The sequence below is a fragment of the Triturus cristatus genome, chromosome 5_1 (assembly GCF_964204655.1).
Source record: "Triturus cristatus chromosome 5_1, aTriCri1.1, whole genome shotgun sequence".
Lineage (NCBI taxonomy): Eukaryota > Metazoa > Chordata > Amphibia > Caudata > Salamandridae > Triturus > Triturus cristatus.
This window is the reverse complement of record NC_140587.1, coordinates 1,016,264,649-1,016,292,170: the sequence shown is the minus strand read 5'-3', so window position 1 is coordinate 1,016,292,170 and position 27,522 is coordinate 1,016,264,649. Positions and strand designations below refer to the sequence as shown.

At 44.7% G+C, this 27,522-nt stretch overlaps 1 protein-coding gene across 1 annotated transcript in view; it reads right to left on the bottom strand.

The window, feature by feature from the left end:
• CLPTM1L (CLPTM1 like) overlaps positions 1 to 27,522 on the bottom strand; it is a 1,829,238-nt gene that overhangs the window by 1,489,675 nt on the left and 312,041 nt on the right. The window contains exon 3 of the mRNA XM_085606118.1: positions 5,692 to 5,881. Coding sequence (XP_085462244.1) covers positions 5,692 to 5,881 — 190 coding nt within the window. The remainder of the gene's footprint in view (positions 1 to 5,691; positions 5,882 to 27,522) is intronic.

The window sequence follows — 27,522 nt, the reverse complement described above, 5'->3', positions numbered from 1 at the left end:
TCAGGAGGCCCTCAAGGTGCTCAGCCTTTCCCGTCCCGCATGATGTGGACCAACTTTCTGGGTCCCGCAATCTTGCCCTGGTGGATTGGGGGACTGATGGCGCTTCCAGTGCTCGCACCAGGCCAAGCGGAAGGTGCAGAAGCAAAAGTGGCAAGCCGATAAAAGTCGGCATTCTCTTTCATCGGATGAGGACACACAGCCTTGAAGCCTTGTTGCCCTTGACAGAGATGTGGCTGGAACCTTATTGTGGACCTAGAACAGATTTAGAAGAGAGGGATAACCTTTTTCACCCAATAACGTTTTTTTACTTCTTTGTCCAGCGTCTGTTTGTGGCGGGGGGGGGGGGGGGGGGGGGTGGAGCTTAGGCGGGGACCACGTGAAATCACTCATGAGCTCACTTCTTTTCTATTGCTGCCTATTTTAGTCTTTTTGGCCTTTTGATTTTCCTTTCTTCGTTTATATATGCCTTTTATTTTTGTAAGGTTTGTCCAATGACCAGTGGCTCTCAGTCCAGTCACAGCTGAGCCTTCTATTTTCATCATAGCTCGTTGTAGGTTTGGTTAATTGTTTAATGTGGGCACATTAGTGCATAAAGCACCATACCAGGAGACAGGCACCACACCCATATTGTTTCCTATTAGCCAGAATAGACGACCTTATACATGTTCCCACATGACAACCCTCCATATTGTATCCCTTATACATGGTCTCAACACTGATAAACTGGTTACGCCGAGAGGAGGTGGATGTGGCGCTCCTACACAAGATGCACCTCCTCCGTGCTGACACTAACCGGCTACATTCCTACTGGTATTTTACTCAATTACAACTCCTGTCATACTAGCAAGGCCTGGGGAGCTGCCATCTTGCTCCGTCGAGATCTCTCCTCCACTTTGAATAGTACTTACAGGTATTTTTAGGAGCAACAGATCGGCATCTGGGGCATATTTGGCACTATTCGACTATCCATAGCTTCGGTCTATGATCCCAATAGTGATAGGGACGAATTCTTCACTGATCTCTTCCCGGGGAATTCCTCATTTTCATAGAGGTGACATAGTGCTCAGAGGCAACTTCAATGTCCCCCTAGACCCTGGCTGGGACTGCTCTCACCCCATACAAGATGAACCTTAACCACCTGCAGCCTTGACTCCAGGTATCCTCGACCTGAGCTTGATAGGTGCCTCGCATCACCACCCTCATGATGGGAATTTACGTTTTATTCTAATGTTCATAAGACGTACTCATGCATTGACTATTGTTTGACCTCTAAGTCTTTACTGCCTAGTCTTCTTGACTCTAAAATTGACGCTAGCACCATATCTGACCAGGTCACGGTGTGGTTGACGCTTAGCGACTCCACAGAACTCTTTCCCCCATCCCTGGATCTTAAATAAAATTGCCTTTCGAGATCAGTTCTCCATGACCATATCAGAGACACTATCGAACACTACTTTCCTGAATATGACATGGGGGAATGTTTCACCAGCGACTCTATGGGATGCTGCAAAAGCATTTTTCTCAGGAGAGCTTATTTCCCACACAGCGGCCTTTGGAATGGCGAATAAAGTTAGCGAACAGGAGCTAGAGACTCAGATACAACAAGCTGAGGTTCGCCATAGAGAAGGGGCTCCCATAGGACCTTGAGAGACCTGTGGCAAGTTAGGGGTGAGCTTGAACATCATTTAATGAAATCGGTTGCTAAAAAGCTGCCTTACGTCAACTAAACATGAAAAGAGTGATAAGGCAGATAGACTCCCTCCACATATATTGCGCATCCACTCTGCTTGTAACCACATTCGAGAGTTAGTGGATGACAAGGGTCACTCTCGCCAAGAAACAGAGGAAATTCTGGAGGTCTTTAGTAACTATTACACCACCACTTACCAAGCTCAACAGCTTGCCGCCCAGCGCCAGACTGACTACCTGACCCCTCTATGCCCACCCGATAGATCGGCGGAGCCGCATCTACCGGGTGACGGCATTACTCTGGAAAAAGTTAGGGAGAGCAATTGGTAACCTTCCTTTTTGCAAGGCGCCAGGCCCTGATGGTTATACTGCCACCTTTTATAAAGCCTAGACCCCAGTTTTGACAGAGCTTTTGGCAAGGGTTTTTAATTCTTTTTTGACAACTGGGTGGTCACAGACACCATGTTAGAGTCGCACATTACTCTCCTCCTGAAGCTAGGTAAACCCGCCTCACTATGTCCCTCCTATCGGCCTATATCCCTCCTTGGTTGCTCACTTACATCACATATGGCCCACCCCAATCGCCCGACACAATCAAGCTTTATCCATAACAGAAAAGCTAATGACAATATACGGTTGGCAGGGGCCCTCATGCAAGTAGCTGAACGACGGCATCAACCCATGGCTCGTCTCTCTCTCTCGACGCCAAGAAGGCTTTGATAGGGTAGACTGGAGCTATCTCACTAAGGCGCTTGACAAGATTCATTTGGGGCCCAAAATGAAAGACGGGCTGCTCCAATCCCATACAAAAATCTAATCCATTGTTCCATACAGTCATGGAAGGGGCTCGTGTTGCCTTCCACTCCCTAGCAATATCCCGCTTAGCCAGTGTAAACCCCAACAGCATAAGATGTCGTTTGTATATATTGCCCCCTATACCTTCCATGACGCGAAGTATAGCCAGTCGCGGCGATCGGGGGAGCTCCCACCCCAGAACCTCCGAAAGGCATGCCAACACTCCCCTCCAAAAATGATCTAAGGCCGTGCACTGCCATATAGTGTGCAGGAAAGTGCCTTCCTCCCTACCACAACGCAAACACTCCGGGGAAGCAATCAATCCCGCCCGCCACAAACATGTTCTTGTAAAATAAACCCTGTGAAGGTACTTAAACGGAACCAGACGGAGCCTCATGGCTATAGCCGCGCCCCGCGGCGCTGCCAGTGCCTCCGTCCAGTCCTCTTCCTCTAGGGCGCCCACATCTGCCTCCCAATCCCCCCGAAGTTTGCTCAGTGTGGAGGAACTGTGTGTGACTAGGGATTGATATATCTTGGAGATCTTTTTATCCTTTAGGTCCCCATAAAGACTTTCGCCTCCAGTGGGCTAAATTCAGGGAGTGACTCCAAACCCACCAGACTAGGTGACAGGGCGTGACGGAGCTACAGGTATCGAAAAAATTGCACCTGTGGCATATTGAACTCCCTCTGTAGATCCTGAAAGGATTTGAGTGTCCTACCCCTTATTACATCTCCCAGTGTTGAAATGCCAATATCATCCCATCCCTTGAAGCCCCGTAGTGCCGCCAATTGGGGCAGACACCCATTATTCCACAGAGGGGTCTCCCGAGTCCAGGTGTTCCACCATCCCATGCGGTGCAGAGCCTGCCTCTAGATTTGAAACACTATCCGTGTGACCGGTGGCAGCGCACCTCTCAACGGTGCCGAGTATAGGAGTGTGTGTAGTGTGTGACGCCCCATAAGCTGCCGTTCCAGCACATACGCCGTATCTCCCCTTTCCCCATACCACCAGTCATTAAGAAATAGTAAGTGCAATGCCTGGTAGTATTATAAGATATCCGAGGTCGCAAGCCCTCTGCAATATGTGGCCAAAAAGCACGTTCGTATTGCCACGCGTACCCTATCCCCTTTCCACAAAAATTGCCCGGGCACCGAATTCACCAGCCTAAACCAACCTGGCGGGATCCGGTATGGGTGGTTCTGTAGCTGATAAAGGAGCCGAGGGAGCGCCACCATCTTGAAGATTGCTGTTCTTCCAAACAGGGTCAGGGGCATACGAGACCAAGATTTAATGTCTGAGCGAACTCGCTCCCATACCGAAGCCACGTTCCGTTCCCAGGAGATTGCCGGTACATCTGACAGGAATACCCCCCCAAGTACTTCAGGCCCCCCACCGCCAACTGAACCGAGGAAGCCCACGCACCCACTCTCGTTCGTTCTCCCAGAGGCCACAAGATGGACTTGCGAGGATTCATATGCAAACCAGACGTTTCCCCCAAAATCTGCATGATGCACAGAAGCCGTGGCCCTGTCCCAGTCAGTAAGAAAAAATAGGACATCATCTGTGTATAACGCAATCCGATATTTATATATTCTAGACTTTTTTTTTTTTTTTTAAACAAAACACCCGCCAGTGTAGTTATTTATTGGTATACTTAGTTAGCACTGTGGTTTTCCGGTGGACAAGTTGTGTAACCTTGCTGCAAAATAACAAAATAATTTAAACGTTACCAATAGTGCACCGAAACACTTCGTGAAACTAAAAAACACAAAATTGCTATTCCCAACATTATACAAACCTAAAACCATATGAGGTAAAAGTATGAACAAAATGGAAAAACGTCAACACTTCAACTTCATAGCAAAACACAGGCCCACCACATTTACACAAAAAACTAGCACCACTCACATCAAAATCTACACCAGTAACAAATATTAATCAAAATGCTTGCAACAACCACCTCTTCCAAAATTCCCAGTGAAACTTCACTACAAATTTCCAGGAAGAGTGCTCCCAAAAATTGCCCAAAAGGTACCACCCAACATAAAAACCCCAGGCAGGAAGTAGTCTCTTGCAATCTACAGAGTGACAGATTTCCAGAAAGAAAGATGGGAGTGTGCATTAGAACGCCACCTCTCACCTTAGGCACAGACTGCATAACAGTACCCCGAGAAAAGGCTCTAAAATTCCTACATGTCTCAACGTTACCACACTACTGCCAGAGGAAACAAACTGGGGCAGGTACCTACACTGAACACACATGACAGCAGAGTATATTTTACTTTGTTAAATGCTTTAGAGAAATGGCACAATTGTCTACAACAAAGAGGCAAGGCACTCATCAACACAAGGAAATGTGATGCGGCTCTCCACGCTCTGCAGGATAAATTGGTACACAAATTAGGTCTATGAAGACGACCACCTCCATCTCTCTCCCCAACCCACCACATTCCAGTTCTACAGCATGACGTTATTCTAGGAGTACAGATTTCTGGTGTAGGCAAGCACAATCCTTGCGAAGCATAGGATATTAAACCATTGCAACACACCGGAACTCATTTTCACCGCTCTGGCTCACTGGTGACTCATGCGGTCGGCTAAAACTCCTGCACTGACCTACTGTACACGCACCCAGCAATTAAGCTCCCCGCACACCAGACAGCCTTTTCATGGACTAGCGGGTATGACACCGTTTGATAACAGTACCTAGTGGGCCTTTACGAGTGCTTGGTTATTTTCCATCTTGACAACATTTTGAAAATTGTAGCCAACTTGTCAGTTTTATAACTCAAAAGTATCTTCATAGTTATAGGACTCAGGCAGGATTGATCAACTACATCAACTAAAACCGGTTACTTCTATAAACAGCTTTAAAGGATATGCAGGAAAAAGGAATATCAAAAGAAGTAGCTACCACTTCACTTATCCTCTGGCAAAATGACAGTCCACTTAGGGTAGCATGCCTAATATTCTACCAGATAGAACACACGATCCAAGTCGAATAGAACAAACTGAGCATGATTACCGACACGGGATAACTCAATGCGGTTACAACTTACAAGTAACATATCTGCTTTTAGAATGTTAACGGATTATGCGATCACTTTATATTTTTGTCTGGAGGAAATCATTAATGAAAAACACTTATATCGCCTATTAAAAGACTTGTATTACTTCTAACCATTTTAAATTAATATCAAACATACCTGGGTGGTGGTTTCTCCAGTGATGAGGTTAATTTCTTCAGGTTTAGGAATCATATATGTGGTTAACGGGCTCACTACATGTACTTGTTTACCATCATGCCACGGTAAGACCCCTTCATGGTGAAGAAAAATATATGCATACAATGTACCGTTGTTTCGAGTTTTCTTTGGTACTGAGACATTAACCGTCCTAAATAAACAGAGACATATTACCAAGGATAATGCAGTAACAAATGTGCATTTTTTCACACATGAAAAAACCTTCTGTACATAATACATACTCAAATGAATACTTTAAAATTGCTTGAAAACACTTAGCAACAATAATGGATGCAATTGTGATTTTCTTGTCATTCTAGTTCTTGCATGTATGCATGCGAGGACCAGATTCCAAAATTGCTACTTATCTGAAGTCGGTAACCCACAAGAGTCTATAGCTACACTGAGAATAACAAAGAGGACACCTGACATCCAGAGCTTTCAGTGGGATGAAAAAGTGTGTTTTTTTGGGGCTGAGAGGTAGGGGGTGGTTCTCTATAATGGGTGTGGCCTAAAAAACGCAACTAAGAATCCTTTCCAAATGGCGTGGCCTATTTACTTGGGGAGGGGGGCATAAAGCATGTAAAGTAAAGAGTCCTGTGCTTTCTCTTCCGTGCCGTCTGGACAGTATTTTGGTGCCCCTCTATGAGTTTTCAGTAATTGCATCGAGATCTCACACAATAATAGACATGCATCTAAAATAAGCCAGACTGATTAGTCCTTCCAATGCTTGACAGTATCAGACAAATTAACAATGATTTTTTTGTGAATATTTAGACTTAAAAATGTTTAAATTCTGAAGAAAAACAAATCAGACTGCGAATTAAATGTAATTGAGGTCTGTGTAAAGGATAGAGGTCGTTAGTGTCCCTTTCACTTCAGTTCTCTCCTTTACACCACTTTACTACATAGTCTTCGTTAGACGCATCCTTTTCTTCTCACCTTTTTCTGAATTCACCCATCTGTTATTACACACCTCGTCTGTTTCTTCTGCACCCTCTTTTCACTCTTCTGCATGCTCTTCCATGCATCTCATTCACTACACCATACCTCACATCATCCCTCACACATAATGTGCGCCCACTCATGTAAGCACTGCATTTTTGTTTCACTTTTGCACTGCAATAATTTGATAGCTGCTTACACACGCTTTTGTCCGGAATCACATTAGGATTGTGGACACCGGTCTGAGCTATCTGCAGAGAGGGCAGGGAACGGATGAGCATGTATTCTGAACTTGCTTCACACAGGTATAGTGAGAGACAACCCACCTAGTTACATTCTCCCAGAATCATATCTACGCACATATAGGTAATCAGGTATATTAGAAAGAAAAGAACAAGACAGAACAAGGGAATCACTCAAAGACCCTACTGGGAAATGCAAACATTTTGGAGTACAAACCTCACCCATTAATGGAGTCATGCTTAATCATCTGCACCTATCCATACCCTGATAGGGTAATACCATCAGGACGGACTCAACTACAAGTGGTAGGTCTTATACAAGATATCTATCTGGATAAAGCAAGGGTCCAGTTTAAGTGGAGAAGAGAGTTTTAAACAACATCACAGTATTATACCCTGTCAAAACTGCATTTATTAGTAGGGTACCGTGGGTTTATTAAAAATGAGTACAGGGTTCTGACTGAGTGTTATTCTCTCAATCCCCCTAGTTTTTGCCAACGTGTTTTGGCTCTCACAACGAGCCCTAAGGGGTCTGGGGCTTTCCAAACGTATTTGTCCCTGCCTGTTCAACAATGCATTCCATGTACTTCAATGAGGCATAAGGCTCTCACCTGACGAGAAAAGGGTCCTTCTGTATTTCAGGGATACCTTAACTTGTCCTTAATCGGGGATCATGTGTGTTAGGCAGAGGGGACCATCCTGTTGTCACACATGGTCCAAAGTTCTTGTAACCTAACTTCACCTAGACAAGCTGCCTGGGCCGCCGCCGACCCTTGCTCCACTGTCTTGTTCTTTTCTTTCTAATATACCTGGTTACCCTTTTGTGCATAGACATGTATTCTGAACACCTTTAAGCCCCACTGACAGGCACTTTGAGAAATTCGCACTGCCTTTAGCCTCAACTGCAGAAATCTGAAATGTACTGTTACCCATTCAACACCTATCTCACACAAATATTTACATGCAACCCAGTTCACACTATGCGCTATTAAAGAGTAATATGCGGTGTCAAAAAAAACTAAAGGAAAACATCCAGGAAAAAGAAAATACTCTTTGGAAAGTAAACTAAGTAATAAACATTGGCAAAGCCAATAGGTCTTGGCAATGGCCGAGCTCCGAGATTTTGGTATTGTTAATGTGACTTACTCTGTATAGAAGTAACTATGACATGCAGGATGCTACAAAAAATCCCCAGTAACTTTCAGTTCCTCCGGGCTCCCGAGCTGTGTGGCTGTTGTAAAGCAGACTCAGTCTCACATCCAGGAGGCGGTGAGGACAAGGATAATGATTCAAGAGACTTGATGGCTGAGGAGGGGAGGGAGGAGGGTGAGGCAGGGGGATGGTGGAGCAGGGAGCGCGACGTGGTGGGAGGTTTTGTAGTCTGCGAACTGTAGCAGAGAATAGATTCAGAAAGGACATAGTTCATCGCAGCATTTGAAGTCTGTCAGGTCAAAGCTTGGAATAGTAAGCCTGGTGTGACATCTTATGCTAAAACCTGAGAAGTGAGTCTTTTTTGGTGATCATTATAATCTCTGGAAAGGCAACCAATAAATACGATCCGTTCAGCTTGGCTGGGTAAACAGTTCATAACTATGCCTTGCACGTGTATATGTTGAGGTTCAACAGTCTGCCCTTGAATAAAGTACAGAGAATTGTCCAAAAAAAAGAGTTACTGACAAACTTTTTTTTTTCAGTTCTAATAGCTTTATTCGATTTTAAAATCAAAACCATAAAAGCACACTTTTAAAACATTCCATTGATAAATACATCAAAGTTACAAAATAATTCACCTTTAAATAACAATATAAGAATTACAATAAGAAGCTTAATTCATTGAGTTCCTAAATCTAATAATGGTTTTAAGAAACTTTATCACCGAGAACATGAGCATATCATCATCAGGCATTTGTAATCTTAACAGTGCCACCCTACATTGTCTCAAGCCAAACTTTCTTAAGACAGGAATTAAAATTCCTTTCCTAGGTCCTGAGTAAAATTTACAAAGGAAAATACAATGAAGGGTGGATTGAATGGAAACCAGATCACATGGGCAGGGAATTAATTCTTTAGACCAACAATTCATCTCCGGGAAGGTAACTAGTCTAAAAAAGATATCCATCCTGAAACGAGTAAATAACATGCGGGAATAGCAGCAGGTCTCTTGCAACAAATATGGCTGAATACCTTGGTTTTGTATGAGTAAACAATTAGCCATAACAGTGCTCTTGCATTTCTCTATCTGCCACCGTTTGTCTTCTAGGAGATGCAAACATAATTCCTTGAGCTTCTTTCTTGACGTCCCTGCCATGCTATCCGGTGCATCAAAGTATTCCCGGTGACCCATGTCCACCAAAAAGTTTTTAATGTACTTAAACCAGGAAATCTTTGAAGCCCCCTCTAGACCTAAACAGTCCAAAATTATATCCCTATTCAAGCTTGTTTCATTAGAGGACCAAACTTTGTGCCACAATAAAATAGGGTCGACTTTAATAAGGTCCATAATATAAGGTAGGCCTAGCTCTTTATGGCATACAAAGGTGGAAGCAGACCCAGGCACTGCCAGGAGATAGCGAAGGAAAGCGTTCTCACAGGACTGTATACTGTGGTTTTTCGCTATCCCCCAGATCCCTGCACCATATAACGCCGTGGTCACGAATTTAGATTTGTAAATGTCCACTAGGACAGGTACTGGGCGTCCTCCCACCTTGTTAGCAAAATTTTTTACTGCCCCGATTGCTCGTGAGAATGCTAGCTTTCTTCTTTCACCTGCTACAGTCCAAGAACCCTTTTTTTCAAAATTGATACCTAAGTAGGAGAAAGTATTTACGTATCAATTTTTAAATTAGATAGAGAGGTTTTACAGGTGATGTTCTTCTTTTTGGTGCAACACATGTTAAAGGTCTTACTTATGTTAATCTTTAGGCCCCTGTTGCCCATATAATCTGAGAAGTTTTTGAGTGACCTCTGGAGGCCCACTTGTGTCCGTGCCATGATCACTGCATCATCTGCATATAAAAGAATGGGGATATAGGAATTTCCAATTTTGGGATAATCTTGCTTGTCTTCCAAGAGGTGAGAGGCTACCGAGTTAATATACAAGTTAAACAAGAATGGAGCTAATATGCAGCCTTTTCTCACACCCTTCCCTATCGCAAATTTGGGAGTACACTCCCCCTTATCCCCATAGCGGACCCGGGCGCCTGCCCCTCGATATAGTTCCCTGATAAAAGTTAAGAGATTTGGGTCTACTCCCATATCCTGCATTATTGACCAAAGTTTGTTGTGATTGAGGCAATCAAAAGCTAAGCTTAGATCTACAAAAGTAAGAAATAAGCTTTCATTTTTGGCCTCAACATATTTGGCTAATAAAAGAGCTAAGTTCAAACCTTGCTCTATTGTTCCCAAACCTTCCCTAAAGCCATATTGAAACTGGGAGAGAATACCGTTATCTTCAGCCCATAGTTGCAGTTTATTGAGTGTAACTCTCCCGGCAATCTTCATGAGCGAATCCAATAAAGATATCGGTCTATAGCACTTCGACTCATTTTGATCGCCTTTTTTAAAAATAGGAACCACAATTGCTTCCTGCCAAGAAAAAGGAAATCCTACTTTGGTAAAGCTATTTAGAACATTTGTTAAAAGCGGGGCCCACAGAGCAGTATTAGCCTTAAAAATGTCGACAGGAATTCCATCGGGGCCCGGGGCCTTTCCTGCCACACTTATCAATGGCTACCAACACATCTTCCAAAAGGAAGTCAACATTAATTGGGTATGGCGCAATATCCTGACCAGGTAAATTAAGCCCCCTCTCTGAGCCTTCCTCGTTTTCAGCTTGATCGAGCTCCCCAAAATAGGAGACCCATGACTCTTCCGTAATTGCTACCTCAATTGTGTCTGTTGCATTATCTTTAAAAAAGGGAGCATTTACAGCTCTCCAGAAAGCAATATTGTCTTTTGTCTGAGAGGCTTCCTGCAAGGTCTGCCATGCTTCCTGTTTTATCTGTTTTTTCCTATTTTTTAGTGCACATTGATATGCAGATCTAGCAAGTCTGACTTCAGCCTTATCCCTGGGGTCACGTTTTAACTGAGTCATTAAACAAGCATGAGTCTTGCTACATTCCCTGTTGAACCACCTTTTTAACCTAGCCTCCCTTGGTTTCTGAGGTTTTAGAAGCAAGTTACATACTTCTTCTGAAATACTAAGGAAAGCATCGTGAACATTAGTAAAATCGTCGTACTCAGTAAGACAAATATCAAATTCCCTCTTTTTGGACTGAATTAGATTTCTAAAAAAAGCCACTGGTTCCACTTTATCCCATTTTAGAGTGTAACCATTCTTTCTAGCAAGTCTCAGCCTATAATTATATAGGTTTTGGACCACAGTGTTAGCCTTTCTATTACCCTCCAGGGTGGAAATGGACATACTAATTGGGAAATGATCACTCATTACTATCTCACATATTTCAAATGAGCGAATATGACTGGAGTACCGTTTAGATATTAGCATAAAATCAATAACTGATTTACAGCCCCTTCCTATAAATGTGGCATTGAAGAGGACTGAGGGGGAGCCGAGTTAATTGACGAACCCCATATCCAAGCAAAATATTAAGTCATTTAAAAGATTACCCAAGGGCGTATGGGAAAAGTGTGCTGTAGGGACGTCTATACCCTCGCCCAACCCGCAAATGTTAAGATTGCTATGTGGGCATAAATAAGAGTTGAAATCACCCATCCAGATCACACAAGTATCAAGAGCTTGTTTTCCTTCGATGTTTTTAAGAATCTTGTGTAATTCTTTAAAGGTCGAAGTCCGTTCGTCTTTTGGGATATTGTTGTAAAAATTTATCAGAATTATATTTTGTTTGCCCCTGTACATAATTGTCGGAATCTGGAAAAAATCCGAGACAGGGGCAAAATAAATATTTATTTCTTTCATACGGTTAAATACGTAAGTGCAAAGACCTCCTTTATTTCTCCCCCTTGATGTACTAATTGCCGGCGTGTGGAAGGTACGGTAGCCATTCATATGAATGGGATCTACTGACCAGCATTCCTGTAAACCAATAATCGAGAACTGTTGTAAAAAAGATATACAATTTAAGTCCCCCAGCCTGGCAAACAGCCCTGCAACATTCCAGGTAAGGAGTCTCAAATCGGAGACTCTGTCAGCATCTTTGAGTGAACTCACATTTGAAAATTGGGGCAAAACCTCGATAACAGGGGCTCCTCTTGGTTTTTCAATCAATGGAAGGTAATTACTTAGCTCCCCATCTTCACTGATAGAAAGAGCATTTATAAATTTATCCTTAGGTTCAATCTTCAAGTGAACTGCCAAGGAGCCAGAGGATACATTATGTTCACTAGCTTGCTTGGTCCTAACATCAGTTGTCATCTCCCGTGTGGATTGAAGGTGAATAAATTTTGGGCACAGTCAATCAACCATGTCAAGACCATTATATCTGTTCTTTGTGGGGAAGGCCTCTAACCAACCATAATCTGCTGGGGCCAACCTGCATCTCTGGGTATCAGTAGCTATTTTGCCCCTCCCAACATTTTACCATGTACTATTATTTGGTTGGTAGAGATTAAAACCATAAAAATAGTCAAGGGGAAGTGGCCGAATTCTTGTATATGGCATAAATGGCCGCTCCTGCTGAATATATTTTACAGTCTGTGTATCTTTGAAATCAACAACGATGCAATCCCCTGATATGTCTTTGTTGCCCTTGCCCACCCAGCTGACTCTCCAGACAAACAAAATTTCACTATGTATGTGAGGGGGGAGTGGTCGGTTAGTATTAAGCCAGTGCATTGTTTTATTCTTTAACTCGTGGTATGTTTCAGTGGCGGTATTTTCCAAACTAGGAACCCCTGCTAATACAATGACATAAGGAGAGGATTCTGGCGGTAAATCTAAAGTAGGTAGCAAAAGGCCTCTACTATTATTATGGACGGATCTATTTTCTGTCTCGTTAAAATTCTGAGCCGTACCACATTTTACGTTTTCATTGACATCATTGTGTCTAAAAGATGTATTTACTCTTATAGGTAGGTTTGTAAGGCCATTTGCATCTGGGGTAATTTTAGTGCATAATATATCCACACTTTTATCCCTGTGTGATCCCTTCGAGGGTTCAGAAGTAAGAGCCAAGGGTACAGGAGTTTTCCCCTTGGCCTTAGATGCCTGGTTGCCAGAGGGAAACTGCAGATTAGACTCTGTGGATAGTCCCGACTTTAACATTTGATTGAGTTCAAAGTTCAATAGAGCCATTTGTTCAAGTTTCTTAAGACACTCCTCGATTAGCGTGAGTCTGTCCAAAATAGGGCGAGTAGAAAGGGCAAGAAGTTACTCAACTTTGGAACAAAATCTCTCGTCCAGATTAAAAACTGGATCTACAGACACTGTAGACAAGGATTGGTCTACAACACTTGGTTGATTCTTGGATAACGATTTTACATTCTTTGGGTTCACCAATCTCAATTTACTGCCCTTTTTTCCTCGCTGGGCAATCTTCGGTTTTGATTTGGCTCCCAGGGTTTGATCTGTGGAAGAAATAGTAACCTCAGTAGCAGTGTATGTTTGTGCCCGAGTAGATACACCTTCTATTTGAGCAATCGTGTGGTCTACTTTGGAAGTTAGATGCCTTGCGGTACTTTTCCCTTCTTTGCCACTCTTGTTTTCCGTAGTCATGTCCATGGATACATCATTACTATCTTCATCAGAGACAATGGAGTCATGTAGGGCAAGAATTTTAGTATTAACCTTAGGTGTAACAGACAATGCGATTTTTCCCAGTGATGAACGTTTATGGGAAACAGGGTCAAGGGAAAGGCGACGCTCTGTGACATCAATTTCACGTTCAAGAAGGGTAGCAGCTCTTACGATGAAATTGTCCAATGTACCTGCCATAGTAACGCCGACTGCTGCACTTCTTCCCCTGCCCGTTCCGGCCGCCATTGTTATGAAGCAGACCTCAAACTAATGTTAGTTACCCTAATCTTATTGCCTTGATGAACACACATAGGGGTTGGCCCAGCCCAGTCTCTTCGGAATCGAACGGGCTCAAACGGGCCCACCCTTGGCCCGGGCATCGCCCGGCACGTCCCGCGCGCGTCCCGCGCAGCAGTGAACGTCAATATATATAGTGACGTTTGGGGGCAAAGTACAGGAAAGGCGGGGCGGGAAGAGTAACCAGCTGGAGGTGGTGTGGACTGCTGGTCCTCGCAGTCCCACACCACAGTAATCCGTTGGAAATCAGTCAAAATAACAGCTGCGAGCGGCTCCCGCGAAGCGGGGGCCGCGAGCCGTTATATGCACCAGGGAGGCGGGGCGGGAAGAGTAACCAGCTGGAGGTGGTGTGGACTGCTGGTCCTCGCAGTCCCACACCGCAGTAATCCGTTGGAACTCAGTCAAAGTAACAGCTGCGAGCGGCTCCCGCAAAGCGGGGGCCGCGAGCCATTATATGCACCAGGGAGGCGGGGCGGGAAGAGTAACCAGCTGGAGGTGGTGTGGACTGCTGGTCCTCGCAGTCCCACACCGCAGTAATCCGTTGGAAATCAGTCAAAGTAACAGCTGCGAGCGGCACCCCTGACGAACTTGAAATTAAATAAAAAATAAAAAATGAAAGGAAATGAGTGTGGTTAATTTGCAGCAGAAAATTAGAACACAACATGTCAATGATATCAGACTATTATGGTTACACAAGTTGCGGTACAAGCCGTAGAATTGGCATGAATACTATTGAAGAGGAATGGAAACAACCAATGCTACGTCTACTCTTCCTCATCTGTTTCCTAAGATTGTGTAGTTAAGGCTTGTTTAAAGTACATCTAGATTCCAAATCTCACATTTACGTATGTAAAGCCTCACAATTTTCAAACTATGGCACACCTTCTGCGTTCTGGTTCACTATATAGTATTACAGGATTCTTGGCACAGCATCATCCGACCCAGCAAACACCAGTGCTGCTTGAATATTAATTAACCTTGAAAATACAAAAGACAAGAGGCATTTCGTAAAACAGGGTGGTTGGTTTAATTAAACGCTTTTGCCGGGAGTACAATTACAGAAGTGGGTCAGAGGACTGTCTTAAAGTACAATCAATCTAAGCAAGGTATTATACATTTCTTTGGGTATCATAAAGCGTTTTTGTCGATCCTTTTTTGGTAAAGAAAGTGGGCCTGGTCTTTGGAGTCCTAAATAAGGCCTATGATAATAAATGCAGGTGGGCGTCTGCCTTGCGTGGACACAATGTGGGCCAGTGGTAACATGTCCAGAGGTCAGGCGTGAGGGGTGCATGATCAATGTGTGTACTGTGTATGTGTTCCTAACTTCAAGTGGCATCTAACTTTACGGTGTTTTGGGTAATTTGCGCACAACTCCTGCTATGTGTGCATTATTTGGGCCAATCTCCCTGGACCATTGTGGTATCACTGCGCCTATCTGTGAGACTGATCTGAGTTTCCTGTTCACACGCTTGTCTGCCAGCTACGTACCACCCCTCCTGTGACCGGTCAACCAGTAACCTCAGGTCTAGATCTCAGAGCCTGCCTGACCACGTATTTCTGAGTTGGGGTTGACTGAGAGCTCATTACGGATGAATTCGATAATAGAGATGCAATTATTTTCTTATATATGAATGTATCATTATTACCGTTGACTTTTTCAATATTAACATTCCCCCCCTGTAGTTTAATTTTCAACTACACTATCCAACCCATACTTCATGACAGTTCACATTTTTGGGGATTTGTTGTTCTTCAGTTTTAACCAATACTAATTTCCTAGTTTGCTTGCATTCTACCAATTTAAAGACTGCATTCAACAGCAGGAAACCCTCCAATTGCAAGAAATCACACAAGAATAATAGTAATAAGAAAATGGACAGCAATGACGTGCACAGTCTGGATAGTCACCGGGAGAGCCAGGAAAACCAATTTGAAAACCATTCCTGCTCAAGAGCACCTCCCTCTTCAAGCATGTCCCTTTGTAACCGGCGCAGAGAGTGAATGGCAAGAGTCAGTGTCCCATCGTTAATGTGGTTTCCTGGAATAAACCTGTAGCAGGACGCACCTATTTTGGCACACACACCCCTCCCTCCATTGCGGTCATTAAGTCCAGCACATATCGATACAGCATCACCATGAGGTGGATGGCTCTCAGTTCTTCCTTGATCAAATTAAGTTCCAACCCAGTGCTGTTCATCATCTTGAGCATTTCCCACCTGGTTATCTACAACTAGCAGGCGTTTGCTTTCATCTGTAAAGTAAAGAAGGATATGGAGCCTCCCGCTGATACTTGTGCATTAGAAAATAGTCGCAATTCTTCCAGAATGTCCTTGAACTAAGCCCAGCCCAAGTAATCTGCAGTGCTTTTTTCACAAGCCTGATGCAACAGACGTCTTCTTCCTTAGAGGGTGTTGGTAAAAATGTGACTGTTCTTTCTCCAGGAATGACCAGGGTTGGGGTGTGTATGGTGATAAGGAAGCAGAGGCCAAACCATCCAGGGATGTGATGAGTGTAGGCAAACTCGCTTCACTGCCAAAAGGTATCCATCAGCGTTCAGGTGCCCCATTGCATGTCCGGAATGTGCAGGATTGTACCATAGTTTTCTTTTGTGCCCAGTAGAAATGTTCCTTTACCTCGGAAACACAAGGAGGTAAGGTTCTGTACAATTAGGGGTTGCCCCTTTCCTTCTAGCCATGAATTTCGAAACACCTCGGTATGCCTGAGATGGGGTATCTAAGCTGTTGTTAAACCCTCCCCTACGAGACTAATTTCCCTTCGTATCATCGAGATGGATGGCCCTGCACTGGAACCCCATGTCTGGGGTACATTTGTTATTAAAGAAGACAGCTTCAGATACACTAAGGGCCACAATGGGACCACTGATGGAAGCAGGAGCAGATGTGTACGTGCACTGGTTTGATGACTTTGCTACTTCCAAGAATCTCTTTTCTGGGACATCTTGGGGTCAAACAACATCATTCCCAATGATGCACAGCCTACGAATCCTATCTAGCTCAGTTTGAATATCGCTAGGGTCGCTGAAACAGTACAGTTTTTTTGGTTTGGTCTCGTATGGGGTCAGGTTCAGTACTACTTTGTGGGGTTCTACCTTGATGGGTTGTGTTTTGGCCATAATTCTAAATAGGTATAGGTGGAGAAAGCAGTTTTGCTTTTTTGGATGCTACCTCTTGGGACAAGTAAAGCCAATCTGCTCCTACTGCATGCAGTATAAGGGAACAGACATAACATGACCAGGTTGATGTCTAGGAGCCCACTGCAGTCATGCGCTGATACAATGTGTTGTGTAAGAGGGCGCTGTGTAGTGTATATGGGATGCTAGTGTTGGGTTTGGTGTAATTGTAAGTGATATGGGAGAGGTTCCTACACAAGGGTTGTGATAGTTTTGGGTTGGACTCCATTTGACTAGGCAGTTCTTTAGTGATGAATGGATGTGGCAACATCCATAGTAAACAGAGGGTACATAGAAGTGCAAAAATTAATAAATTATTGAACATTGCAGGTCGTAGGATGAATCCAGGGGAGGTGTCTTTAGTCCTCTGTTAACTAGGAGTTTCTTTAATTTAAAAAAATTTGAGACAAAAAGTTCACGGTATAGTTTGTAGTTCTCAATTCGCACAATGTAGATCCTATTGGGGTGCTGATGTGGCCACTGAAAAAGGTGGTGAACTTGGGCATTAGATTGACGACCTGTTGGATAAGAGCTACGTTAATTGGTTAGTTAAAAAAACAGTGCATTATTGCATGTGCCGTCACCAATCATTTTCTTCAGTGTTCCTGTGCTCTTCTTTAGTGGGTGTTCTATATATTCCATTCATGCAATTTTAGTGAGGCACTGGAAAGTGGCCCAAGTCTGGGTATCTATTTTTGATGGTTTACATTAAAGAGTGGATAGAACATCAGGCTTGTATGGTTTGTTAGGCCTCCCCCCTCTCTGTACCTAACTGGGTGTTAAGACTAGTGAAGTATTTATATGGGGTGAACATTTGGGTAGCATCAATTTTAGCTAGAGTTCTATGTGCACCACCAGCCCTTATCACCTACTGTGTGCAATGAGGGGGGGGGGCTATTGGTGTGGGTGGTGTTTTTTGACCTACACATGCGCAGGATGGCTGTTGGTGGTTGAAACGTGCCCCAAGGTCATGTGTGTACCCCTCTAGACACCGGCATGTGGCGTGAAACTTGATCCTATGGCGCCACGTTTTTTGGCTACACCCTTTTTCAAAACATTAGAAATGTCAATATGCTAGCGATAAGTTACATAGGTGGATCTTCCAATCAGGATCTATGTGGGGGCTCGGTCAACCGAAGCAGCCTCAAATATCTGGGGCAGTTCAGCAAACTCTTAGTAAAGGAGCATGATCAAAGGCTGCCAAACGTCTCTGTAAGAGTCCTCTTGCTTTGTTAGTGTCAAAGAAAGCCTCTCCATCCCAAGCATGTACCAAATACGATGCAGCCAGCTCTGTCAATCTATCTTTCCCCAATGTGCTAATACAGTCTGGTGTGCCGCAACTAGTGCTAGGTCTATGTGGCAACCTGTATGAGATTTAAATGGATATGTGAGTGTGTTGGGAAGTCCCAGAATGGTCTATGTGGGGAATCTACATATCTGTGTTTCAAAGTAAGTACCTATGTCAGTCAGAATATCATCCCAAAATTGGGTTAAGCTAGGCCACTCCCATAAGACATGTGTAATAATCAAAGATGTCTCGTAGACAGGTTACGTAGAACAAGTCATAGGTTTATTGATTAGTCGCAAAGTCCATGTAGATCTCATGTAAGGCCTCAGCTAGGCCCCAGTAAAGCCCCTGTAAAGCCCCACCAGGAGCAGCCTCCCTGCTGCTCAGCCCCATCTCTCCAACTGCCAACTCCTCCAGTCCCCCACACTCAACATTCCAAGTGACATCACTCATGGCTGAGCAGCAAGGAACAGGACAGCAATGAGGAAGATGTACAACAACAACAATAGATTATAGCACATCTCCCTTCCTTAGAAAAACAAGCAAAAGATATGCATTGAATCAAGATAGCACAAAATACCTTTGCCTAAATGAAGTAGAAATAAAAAGAAAGTACATTATGCAAATAATTATGCATCAAATCAGCAAATAGTCGCCAGAAAATATCTATAACAAAAGAATAATGAACCCCATCCCCCTCCCTAGGGAAACTAATTAGATGAACCAAAAACACCTCACCAAGACACATAGAACATTGAAATAGGGAAACGTACCTCCCTATGAAACTCCAAAAACTGTAATAGGGGAAAACACCTCCCTATAGGGGAAAACACCTCCCTTAGACTCATAGAACATAGAAATAGGGAAACGCACCTCCCTATGAAACTCCAAATACTGTAATAGGGGAAAACACCTCCCTATAGGGGAAAACACCTCCCTTAGACTCATAGAACATAGAAATAGGGAAACGCACCTCCCTATGAAACTCCAGATACTGTAATAGGGGAAAACACCTCCCTAAGATTCTGCGAACACCGTAATAGGGAAAAACTTCCCCTATGATACTCCAAGATATCAAAACTTGTAATAGGGGAACACCTCCCTATAGGGGAAAAACACCTCCCTTTTGAAAAGGAACACAAGTCCCTGTGAACAGAATTAGGGCACATAGCACCCAAAACGTCTCAAATTGAACTAGAACACACAGTTCCTCAACTCCAAGAAAACCAGAAATGGAGGATTACTCACTAGTAACCTCACCATAAAATTGTACACAACACCCTTAAACTAGGACTGAGGCACACACTACCCCACAGCTTCAACATAGAGAGACACACCACACTATGAAACAAAAAACAGAACACACACACCACCCCCACAGGATAGAAGTACTCACTCACACCCCACAAAACAATATTACAGTAATGAAAATAAAGAAACAAGAAATCTCATACTCCGGTGAGCGATCTCTCACCCGAAATTGTCACAAGCAGGAAACTTTTGGTTATAAGTTCTAAGCAGCTCTAGGGAAGTTGTCCAAGTTCCTTCTAAAATCCAGTAGATGGCACTCTTGTAAAAGGATTCACATCTAAAAAAAAACGATGGTCCTCTCGTAAAGGGATTAACATCTTCAAATCAACTCCCAAATGACACATTAACTTAAGTAATGTGGCACAAAATTGCTGAAGCTGTGTGAAAAGCCCAAAATCACACTTGTAATCACATCCATGAACACACGGCGTGAAACGGAACTGACAGTGCATGAATAGAATATAGCACGTAACGAAGAACGTTAAACTCTGAGCTGCGTTACTCGACGTCGCGCTAAAAGAACTTCAGTGACCATAGAGTGGAGAGGAGAATACCAAACATTCCACAAGTGACGAACACGCTGCCTCTCTGCTAGCACCAACCGAAGATTCTACAACGTCATCAGAACACAGATGGCAGCGCCACCGAAGCATCACTCGGCTGACTAACGGTAATTCTACACCACTGGGACTCGATCCATGCCCCCGACAAACAGCTGAAGGATCCCGAGCAGACAGGAGACCCCGCGAGCAGCCCGAAGCGTCAGAGAGAACACTGGAAATTCAGGAAATCCAGGTAAGCTGCGCGCGCTGAATGAATGCCACAAGGACTGCTAACAATTCAACTGCACAGTGAATCCCTAGATTAGCACAGCCCATTTTACCTTATGGTAGCCCATTCTACCATAATGCCAGTCTGTGAGGTTGCACTTCGTCGCAAGTAATCAGTGCTCGATCACTAGCTCCGGTAAATCGTCTCAAACAGCGGTTTTCTTTTAACGGTTAATCACGAAATAGCGCTGCCATAACCACAACAAACATTACGCCGAGGCTCGACACTTGCCCCCGATCACTGAATCTGACGGACCGGTCACCACACATTGGGATAGTATCACAGCACATGTAGACAGCCGCAGTCAAATAGTAACTGGCATTGGGGTCCGATTCCTTTTTTCCTCTTTAAACACAGTCTCATTTCTGAAGCTTTTCCCAGAAGAAACTGACACTCACATTGTAGGGCGACCGATGGATAGGTCACTGGTGGGGCTCTTGAGTGTCAGCTTACCAAATTTTACTTGTAATCAACAGTTTCCTTCAGCAAAAACCTAGCAAATTCCACTTTACTCACAGTTTCAGTACCGCAACCAGCTTGAAAGTTCTCTAGAAATTTTTCCTTTTCTCTTGAAAATCCTTTAAGCAACAGAAACCATAGTCCATTGAAGTAGCACACGTAAGTTCTTTCCAGTCGTCGCCAGTGTAATAATCAAGGATGTCTCGTAGACAGGCCGCTTAGAACAGATTGTAGGTTTATTTGACAGGTAATAAAGTTCATATAAAGATCATCAGTAAGGCCTCAGATCTCCAGTGGAGCCCCACCAGGAGCAGCCTCCCTGCTGCTCAGCCCCATCTCATCCAACTGCCAACTCCTCCAGTCCCTCACACCCAACATTCTAAATGACATCACACACATGGCTGAGCAGCAAGGGACAGAGTAGCAATGAGGAAGATGCACATAACACAACAGGTTATAACAACATGTAATAAGGTTCCAGGGAGCCAGATTGCCTCCAGCACCTATTACTGCATATTGGATTACCTCCGTGTAAGCAAGCGGGGTTCATATACCAATAAGTCACAATTTTTGTTGCAGTCTCTATGCTTGATGTGTTGCTGGCTGTATATCATGCTCGAGAATATATATCCTGCTACGCCTTAGAAGTTAACGGTCTACCAAGCTCGGACTCTCATCTAATCTGTGCTGGGGTTTTCCATCATGTCTCCTAATGGAGCAACATATCATACAGCTCAGTAATAAGATGCTTATCTGCGTCTTTAGGAAGAAGACACTTTTCAAATTTCGTCAGATGTATTTGTGCTTCCTTAATCAAAGGCTGCATGAGCCAATGTCTAATCAGTATATAATGACTTTTCCTTTTCTGGGATATTGAAATCAGCATGCAGGGTATCGAAAGGTATGGGGCCTACCTCAAAGAAATGACCTATGGATCGACATCCCGCCTTCTGGCAGGTCTGGAAAAATTCTCCGTCTAGTACCTGTGTGAAGTCCGAGTTTCCCACTACCGGGCTCAGAGGGGAAGGAAACAATGTGAGGCCCTTTCGGGTCACCCGACTATCCCGGATCTTCAGGGTTGACCCAGTTAGCAGGGATAAATATAGACCCAAATGGGCGATGAATGCGTTTTAAGAATGGGATCTTCCATAGCGCGGTTCCTGCTATTGACTTGTCCATAAATAACCATGCTTCTCCGACTCCAGCCAAGATCACTCGACCAGGTAACGGAGCTGCGTTGCGTGGAAATAATGCAGCAAGCTTGGGACTTTCAAGCCTTCTTCGATAGGAGGGTGCCAGCTATGTTCGCATTTCATCCAAGACCTTTTACCTGCCCACAAGAAACGCTGTAACACTTCTTGCAAGGATTATATCGTCCCCACAGGGGGCTCAAGGAGGAGGGTCTGGAAGAAAAAGAGAATTTTCTGAAGAATCGTCATTTTTAGGGCCGCAACTCGGCCCAGCAAAGACAAGGGATATCATTATCATCAGGCTAGCTCAGCCTTCACTCTATTAGTCAAATCTTGGCAATTGAGATTTTTAACCCCTTTGAGGTTCGATGTCAGCTGAATAACCAAGTATGGGATAGACCGCTACACCCACTGTATCAAATGGTTCTGGGCTAAGCAGGCAATGGAGTCAGGTGAGACGGTAAGGCTAAGTGCCTGTGATTTAGAGAGATTCATATGAAAGCCAGATGCTTCTCCACATTGTCTCACTTCGTCCGTAAAGTTTGGTAGGGTCTTTCAAGGATCATCTAGTGCAACAATAACATCGTCAGCATACAATGTGATAACATGCCCCCCCAAAACACGCTCCAGTAATTTTGGGGTTCTCTCACCCTCTGGGTAAATGGTTCCATATAGAGTGCAAATAACAGGTGACAAGAGGCACCCCTGTCTCGTACCTCAACATGTGTAGAACGGGACAGAACGTCTACCATTGGCCCTAACAGAGGCTTTAGGGTCTCCGCAGTTGCTGAGTATCCATGCACGAAACAACTCTCCAAGGCCAAAATGAGCTAGTGTCTCTGCCAGGTAAGGACATTGTACACAGTCGAATGCCTTTTCAGCGTCAATGGAGAATAACAATTTCTCTTTGGGAGTGAGGATTGGCTTTACCTAGGAGATGCAAAATTTGTTTTGTATTGTCTGCGCATTGACTGTAAGGGAAAAGTCCTGCTTGGTCGAGGGCCACCAGTCCAAGCATCAAGGGAGCAAGACGAGCTGCTAGAATACCAGTGAATAATTTGGCATCAACATTTAGGAGGGAGATGGGTCGATAGGCCTCCGTCATTGTAGAACGGATCGAAGCGGGACTCATAAATGAATTAAAAACCCTAATAAAGTGCAAATAAAAAACCTGCTAAAAAAATGAACTGCCGGAACCAGTCTGGGCCAAGCGACTTAAGGGGTTTTTGTCTAGAGATAGCTGATATGATCTAATCTATTCTAATCGGATGTTCTAGCCGGGATGCCTGATCTTCAGTCAGGCAAGTTACCCTTGATCCCCTCAAGTTGTGAGGTGTGTTATGTGCAGGGAGAGTTTGTGCTGAGTAAAGATCTTTATAGAATTCCCAACAGGTACATCCCCTTCAACAAGGACTCCCTCTCTGGTCAATAAGGACTCTATTGTGGCCGCTTGGTATTGACATCTTAGTTTATTAACCAATAATCTCCCACATTTGTTCCCTTCTATTTAAAATTAATGTTTAAGACGAAGCAGGGAATATTCAGCGCTATCAACATCCAACCCTGCCAGTTGTTTACGGGCGGATTCCAACTGGCGTTTTAGCTCTCGTACTTGCTGCTGTAGTTGCATTCATTTGTTCTTCCTCAATTTATTATCTGCAGTTGATATTGCAATCAGTTTTCCTCTAATTACTGCTTTTTAAAGCATACCAAACTATCGATGCAGAAGTATCACTGACACTTAAATAATCAGTGATTGCTTTCGCTATCTGTTGGACTACAGCTGGTCTCTGGAGGAGGGCCTCCCTTAACTGCCAAGTATGAGGTGGCGGAGTGATAGGTCGCGACAGTGTGAGGTCTAGAGTGAGAGCGGATTGGTCTGATAGTGAGCGTGGTTCTATTTCCACCAATATAACCTCGGTCTGTAAATCTCAAGAGCCCAGGAAGTGGTCCAGGCAAGCGTAAGATTTATGTGCATGGGAATAAAAGGTGTAGTCCCACGTTTGTAGATGGCGATATCGCCAGAGACATCTCAACTCAATCTCCTGGAGCCAAAGGTCACAATCTGAGGGCATAGCCCCCTCTGCTACCGGTCTGTGGACTGAGCGATCTAGATCATTATGAAAAAACAGGTTGGGATCCCACCCAAGCAAGACCACCGGTCCTCTGTTGTCATGGCGTCTGCTACTGCTGTGCATAAGAATTGTTCCTGTGCCTCGTTTGGTGCATATAAGGAACCCAATACTAAAGTGTGTGAAGCTAGGTGTATGCTATAGACAAAGAGACGGCTTCTTATTTCTGCTATTTTGGAACCTATTTCCCCCCAAAAGGAGTGTGATAGCTGACTTTCGTGCCAAGGAGAAGTACTGTTGGGGAAAGGCCCTGGTCTTGAGGAGATGCCAATCGCTCGCTAGTAGGCGAGTCACTTGGAGTAAGCATGTCTACATTCATGTGTTCAAGATAGGAAATGATAGTGTGCCGCTCAACAGGATTATTGATCCCCTTGATGTTGAAAGTCAGAACTCAAAATGGTATATGATTCAGGTGTATACATTTTGGGTGCTAACCCCAGGATGTCCCCATTCCAGTTGCAAATTAGAAACAATCCACCAATACAATGCTTAACTAAAGCATAATGTCTGAGCTGTGTGTGTGAGCACCCCTGCAATGAAACCCCAAGAACAAAACCAAACCAATGTGCCTGGATCAACGTAGTCACCAGAAGCTCCGATGTCAATTAATGAAAGATGAATGAATGGGGTCTGTGACCATCACACTCGTGCACGAGCTACCCCCATTCCAACCCCAGCAACACCCCCCCCAGCCATCAAAATGACATGAAATTGTTTAGGCCGCAGCATTGTCAAGAACGGTCCAGTGACGGCAAATCCTCTGAGATTCTCTAGGAGAGTCCTTCTTTCAGAAGTGATTACAGCAGAGTCTGGTCTGGACCTTCAAGATCGGGAGGAAGCTGGCATGGGCTCCTCCATGGTCTCAATCAGAAACAGTTCACATGCAGCTGACAAAGAACAAATTTGGTGTAGTTTATCTTGCCATCTAAAGACAATACGAAAAGGGTGGCCCCAGGAATAAGGAACTTTCTGGTCTCGGAGGAAAGTGGTGACCAGATGAAACTTGCGTCTCTTCTGAAGCAGTATGGCCGAAAGACCCAGATACAGATGAAATGCATGGCCCTGGAACTTCAGTGGTTGTGTGTCTCTGGCCTTGCGAAGAATCAGTTTTTTTTAGAGGGAAATCATGAACACAGGTCAAAATATCAGTTGGCAGTGAGTCTCCGGGTCTCGGCAGGCCCACGCTGTGGGTCGTTTCCAGGTGAATTACAGAGGCTTGTGTATCTCCCAAGATCTGGACGAAAAGGGCAGTCACGTAGGCTTTCATATCATCTCCTTCCGCAGCCAGAGGGGCCCCCCCCCTTACCCTTATGTTGTTTCTTCGAGATCTATTTTCCAAATTTTGTGTGTGGGCCTGAAGGTCAAGCTGTTTGACTGAAAGGTGTATTATTTTCTGTTGTAGTTGCTCTATTTCTTCATCTCTGGAGTTTTTATGACCCTCCAGAGCACCAACCCTGTCACCAATCTGTCACTTCCTTCCTGACTGCCTGTAACTCATGAGCGAGGTCTCTCTTGACTGCCAGGGGGTCACCTCACAGTAAGGCAAATAGGGTTTCATTATATGAGCATCTGACAGCGGCCTCTGGATCCTATTTTTCAGGCGGCACGGCTCTGCTAAAAGCTGTCGAGCGGTCCTCAGTCAAAGGGCAGGCTGATTTTGCAAACATGTCCTTGAGTGTGCCACCCTTTTTTATTAAGTGCAGAATGCCATCTTTCAGATCCGGTTCATGTCGGTAGCTAGAGATCCCGGACCTCCACACGGTCAGACGCTTGTACATCCACAGTATATATAAAGCAGTTGATCAGCAACATGTCCCTTCAGTAAAAGCAATGTCGCCTACTATTCAGCTATTGAGGTCCCCACTCTCTATTAGAAGGTACGGTGAGGTTGTGAGACTGTCAGGGTGCTCGTGGGTCTAAACCCACTGAATCCAGCAGTCCCAGGTGACAGCGTTACTCATTCTTCCCTTAATATCAAAAAGCCCAGCCACCTAGATAGCCTGTAATAAAAAAAAAAAAAGGGTGGGGTGGGGGGCTTTACGAATGGGCCAAAGTGCCGATCACCAGGTATGTCACTGCTGCCGCTAAGAATGCCCCTCAAAATCCAGAGCTTGATCTGGTCTTGCTACCTAATAGAGCCAATATGGTCCAGGAGTCCCCAGGTATCCTATGGAGGGCAGCAAAGTATTCACAGACCGCGCCCATTGCCTCTAGCTAAGTTGAGTGATGCAGCGGCCAACAAGCCCCCAACCTCATGCACCGCCCAGAGGATCAGCAGTGGGACAGACTGAATTGCAACAGTTAATCACCGAAGGAGGGGGGTGCGTCCGACTTTGCTATATTATCAATGTTGCTCAGGTTAGTCTCTCGCGGGGTCAGACATCAATCCCAGGCTCCCGAGCTGAACTCTCAGGGTCTAAGTAATCCCTGGGCTGCCCCAGCAAGTTCGTCACTCACAGCTAACTCGACAAAGGCTGGAGATCTTGCCTGGGGCCAAGAGGAAGGTGTAAAGAGCTGACCAACACGGTCCGGTCTCGGGCTAATTCGCTGGACCCCCTGGTGCCCGAGGGGTCAAGCGCCCCCACCGCCAGGGCCTTCCGGGCAGGAAGTCAGTGCGGTGATCAGATGCTGACCTTCTTGGCTGTGTGTCTGATGGCGGACGCCATCTTGGGTGACTTGCGTGATTCAGCTCCGGAAGGCTCTATTGTGGGCCCACATACATTTGCTTCATTTCTGTTGGCAAAGGTAGGCACTCACTGGGCAATGCAGCAGATGAGCGGTCCACGACCAAGACCTCAGCTCGGGGGCCCCGGCGGGTTCAGTCCTGATGCACGTGGTCTCTGCTTCCACTCCAAAGCAGGCCTCCGTTACCAGCCGATGATTTCCAAGGCTGGAGGGCAGGACATGGGACCGCTCAACTTGCTCTTTTGACGCAGGCCCCCACCCTGGGATCTCTGCTAGCTCACCAGGGTCACGGCAGGTCGATACACTGTGGGGGAAAAAGTTCAGAGGAGCTGGGAAACACGTCCTCTCAGCTAACCATCTTGAACACGCCCTCCCAGGCTCCTATTTCTTTTTTTGGGTGCCTCCCTGGATCTCACGAGATCGGTTGTCTCATTGTTCATGAAACACAGGTGGTCGGAAACTTGTTCCATGGCCACTGTGTATCCCTGCTCGTGTTGTTTTGCGGTG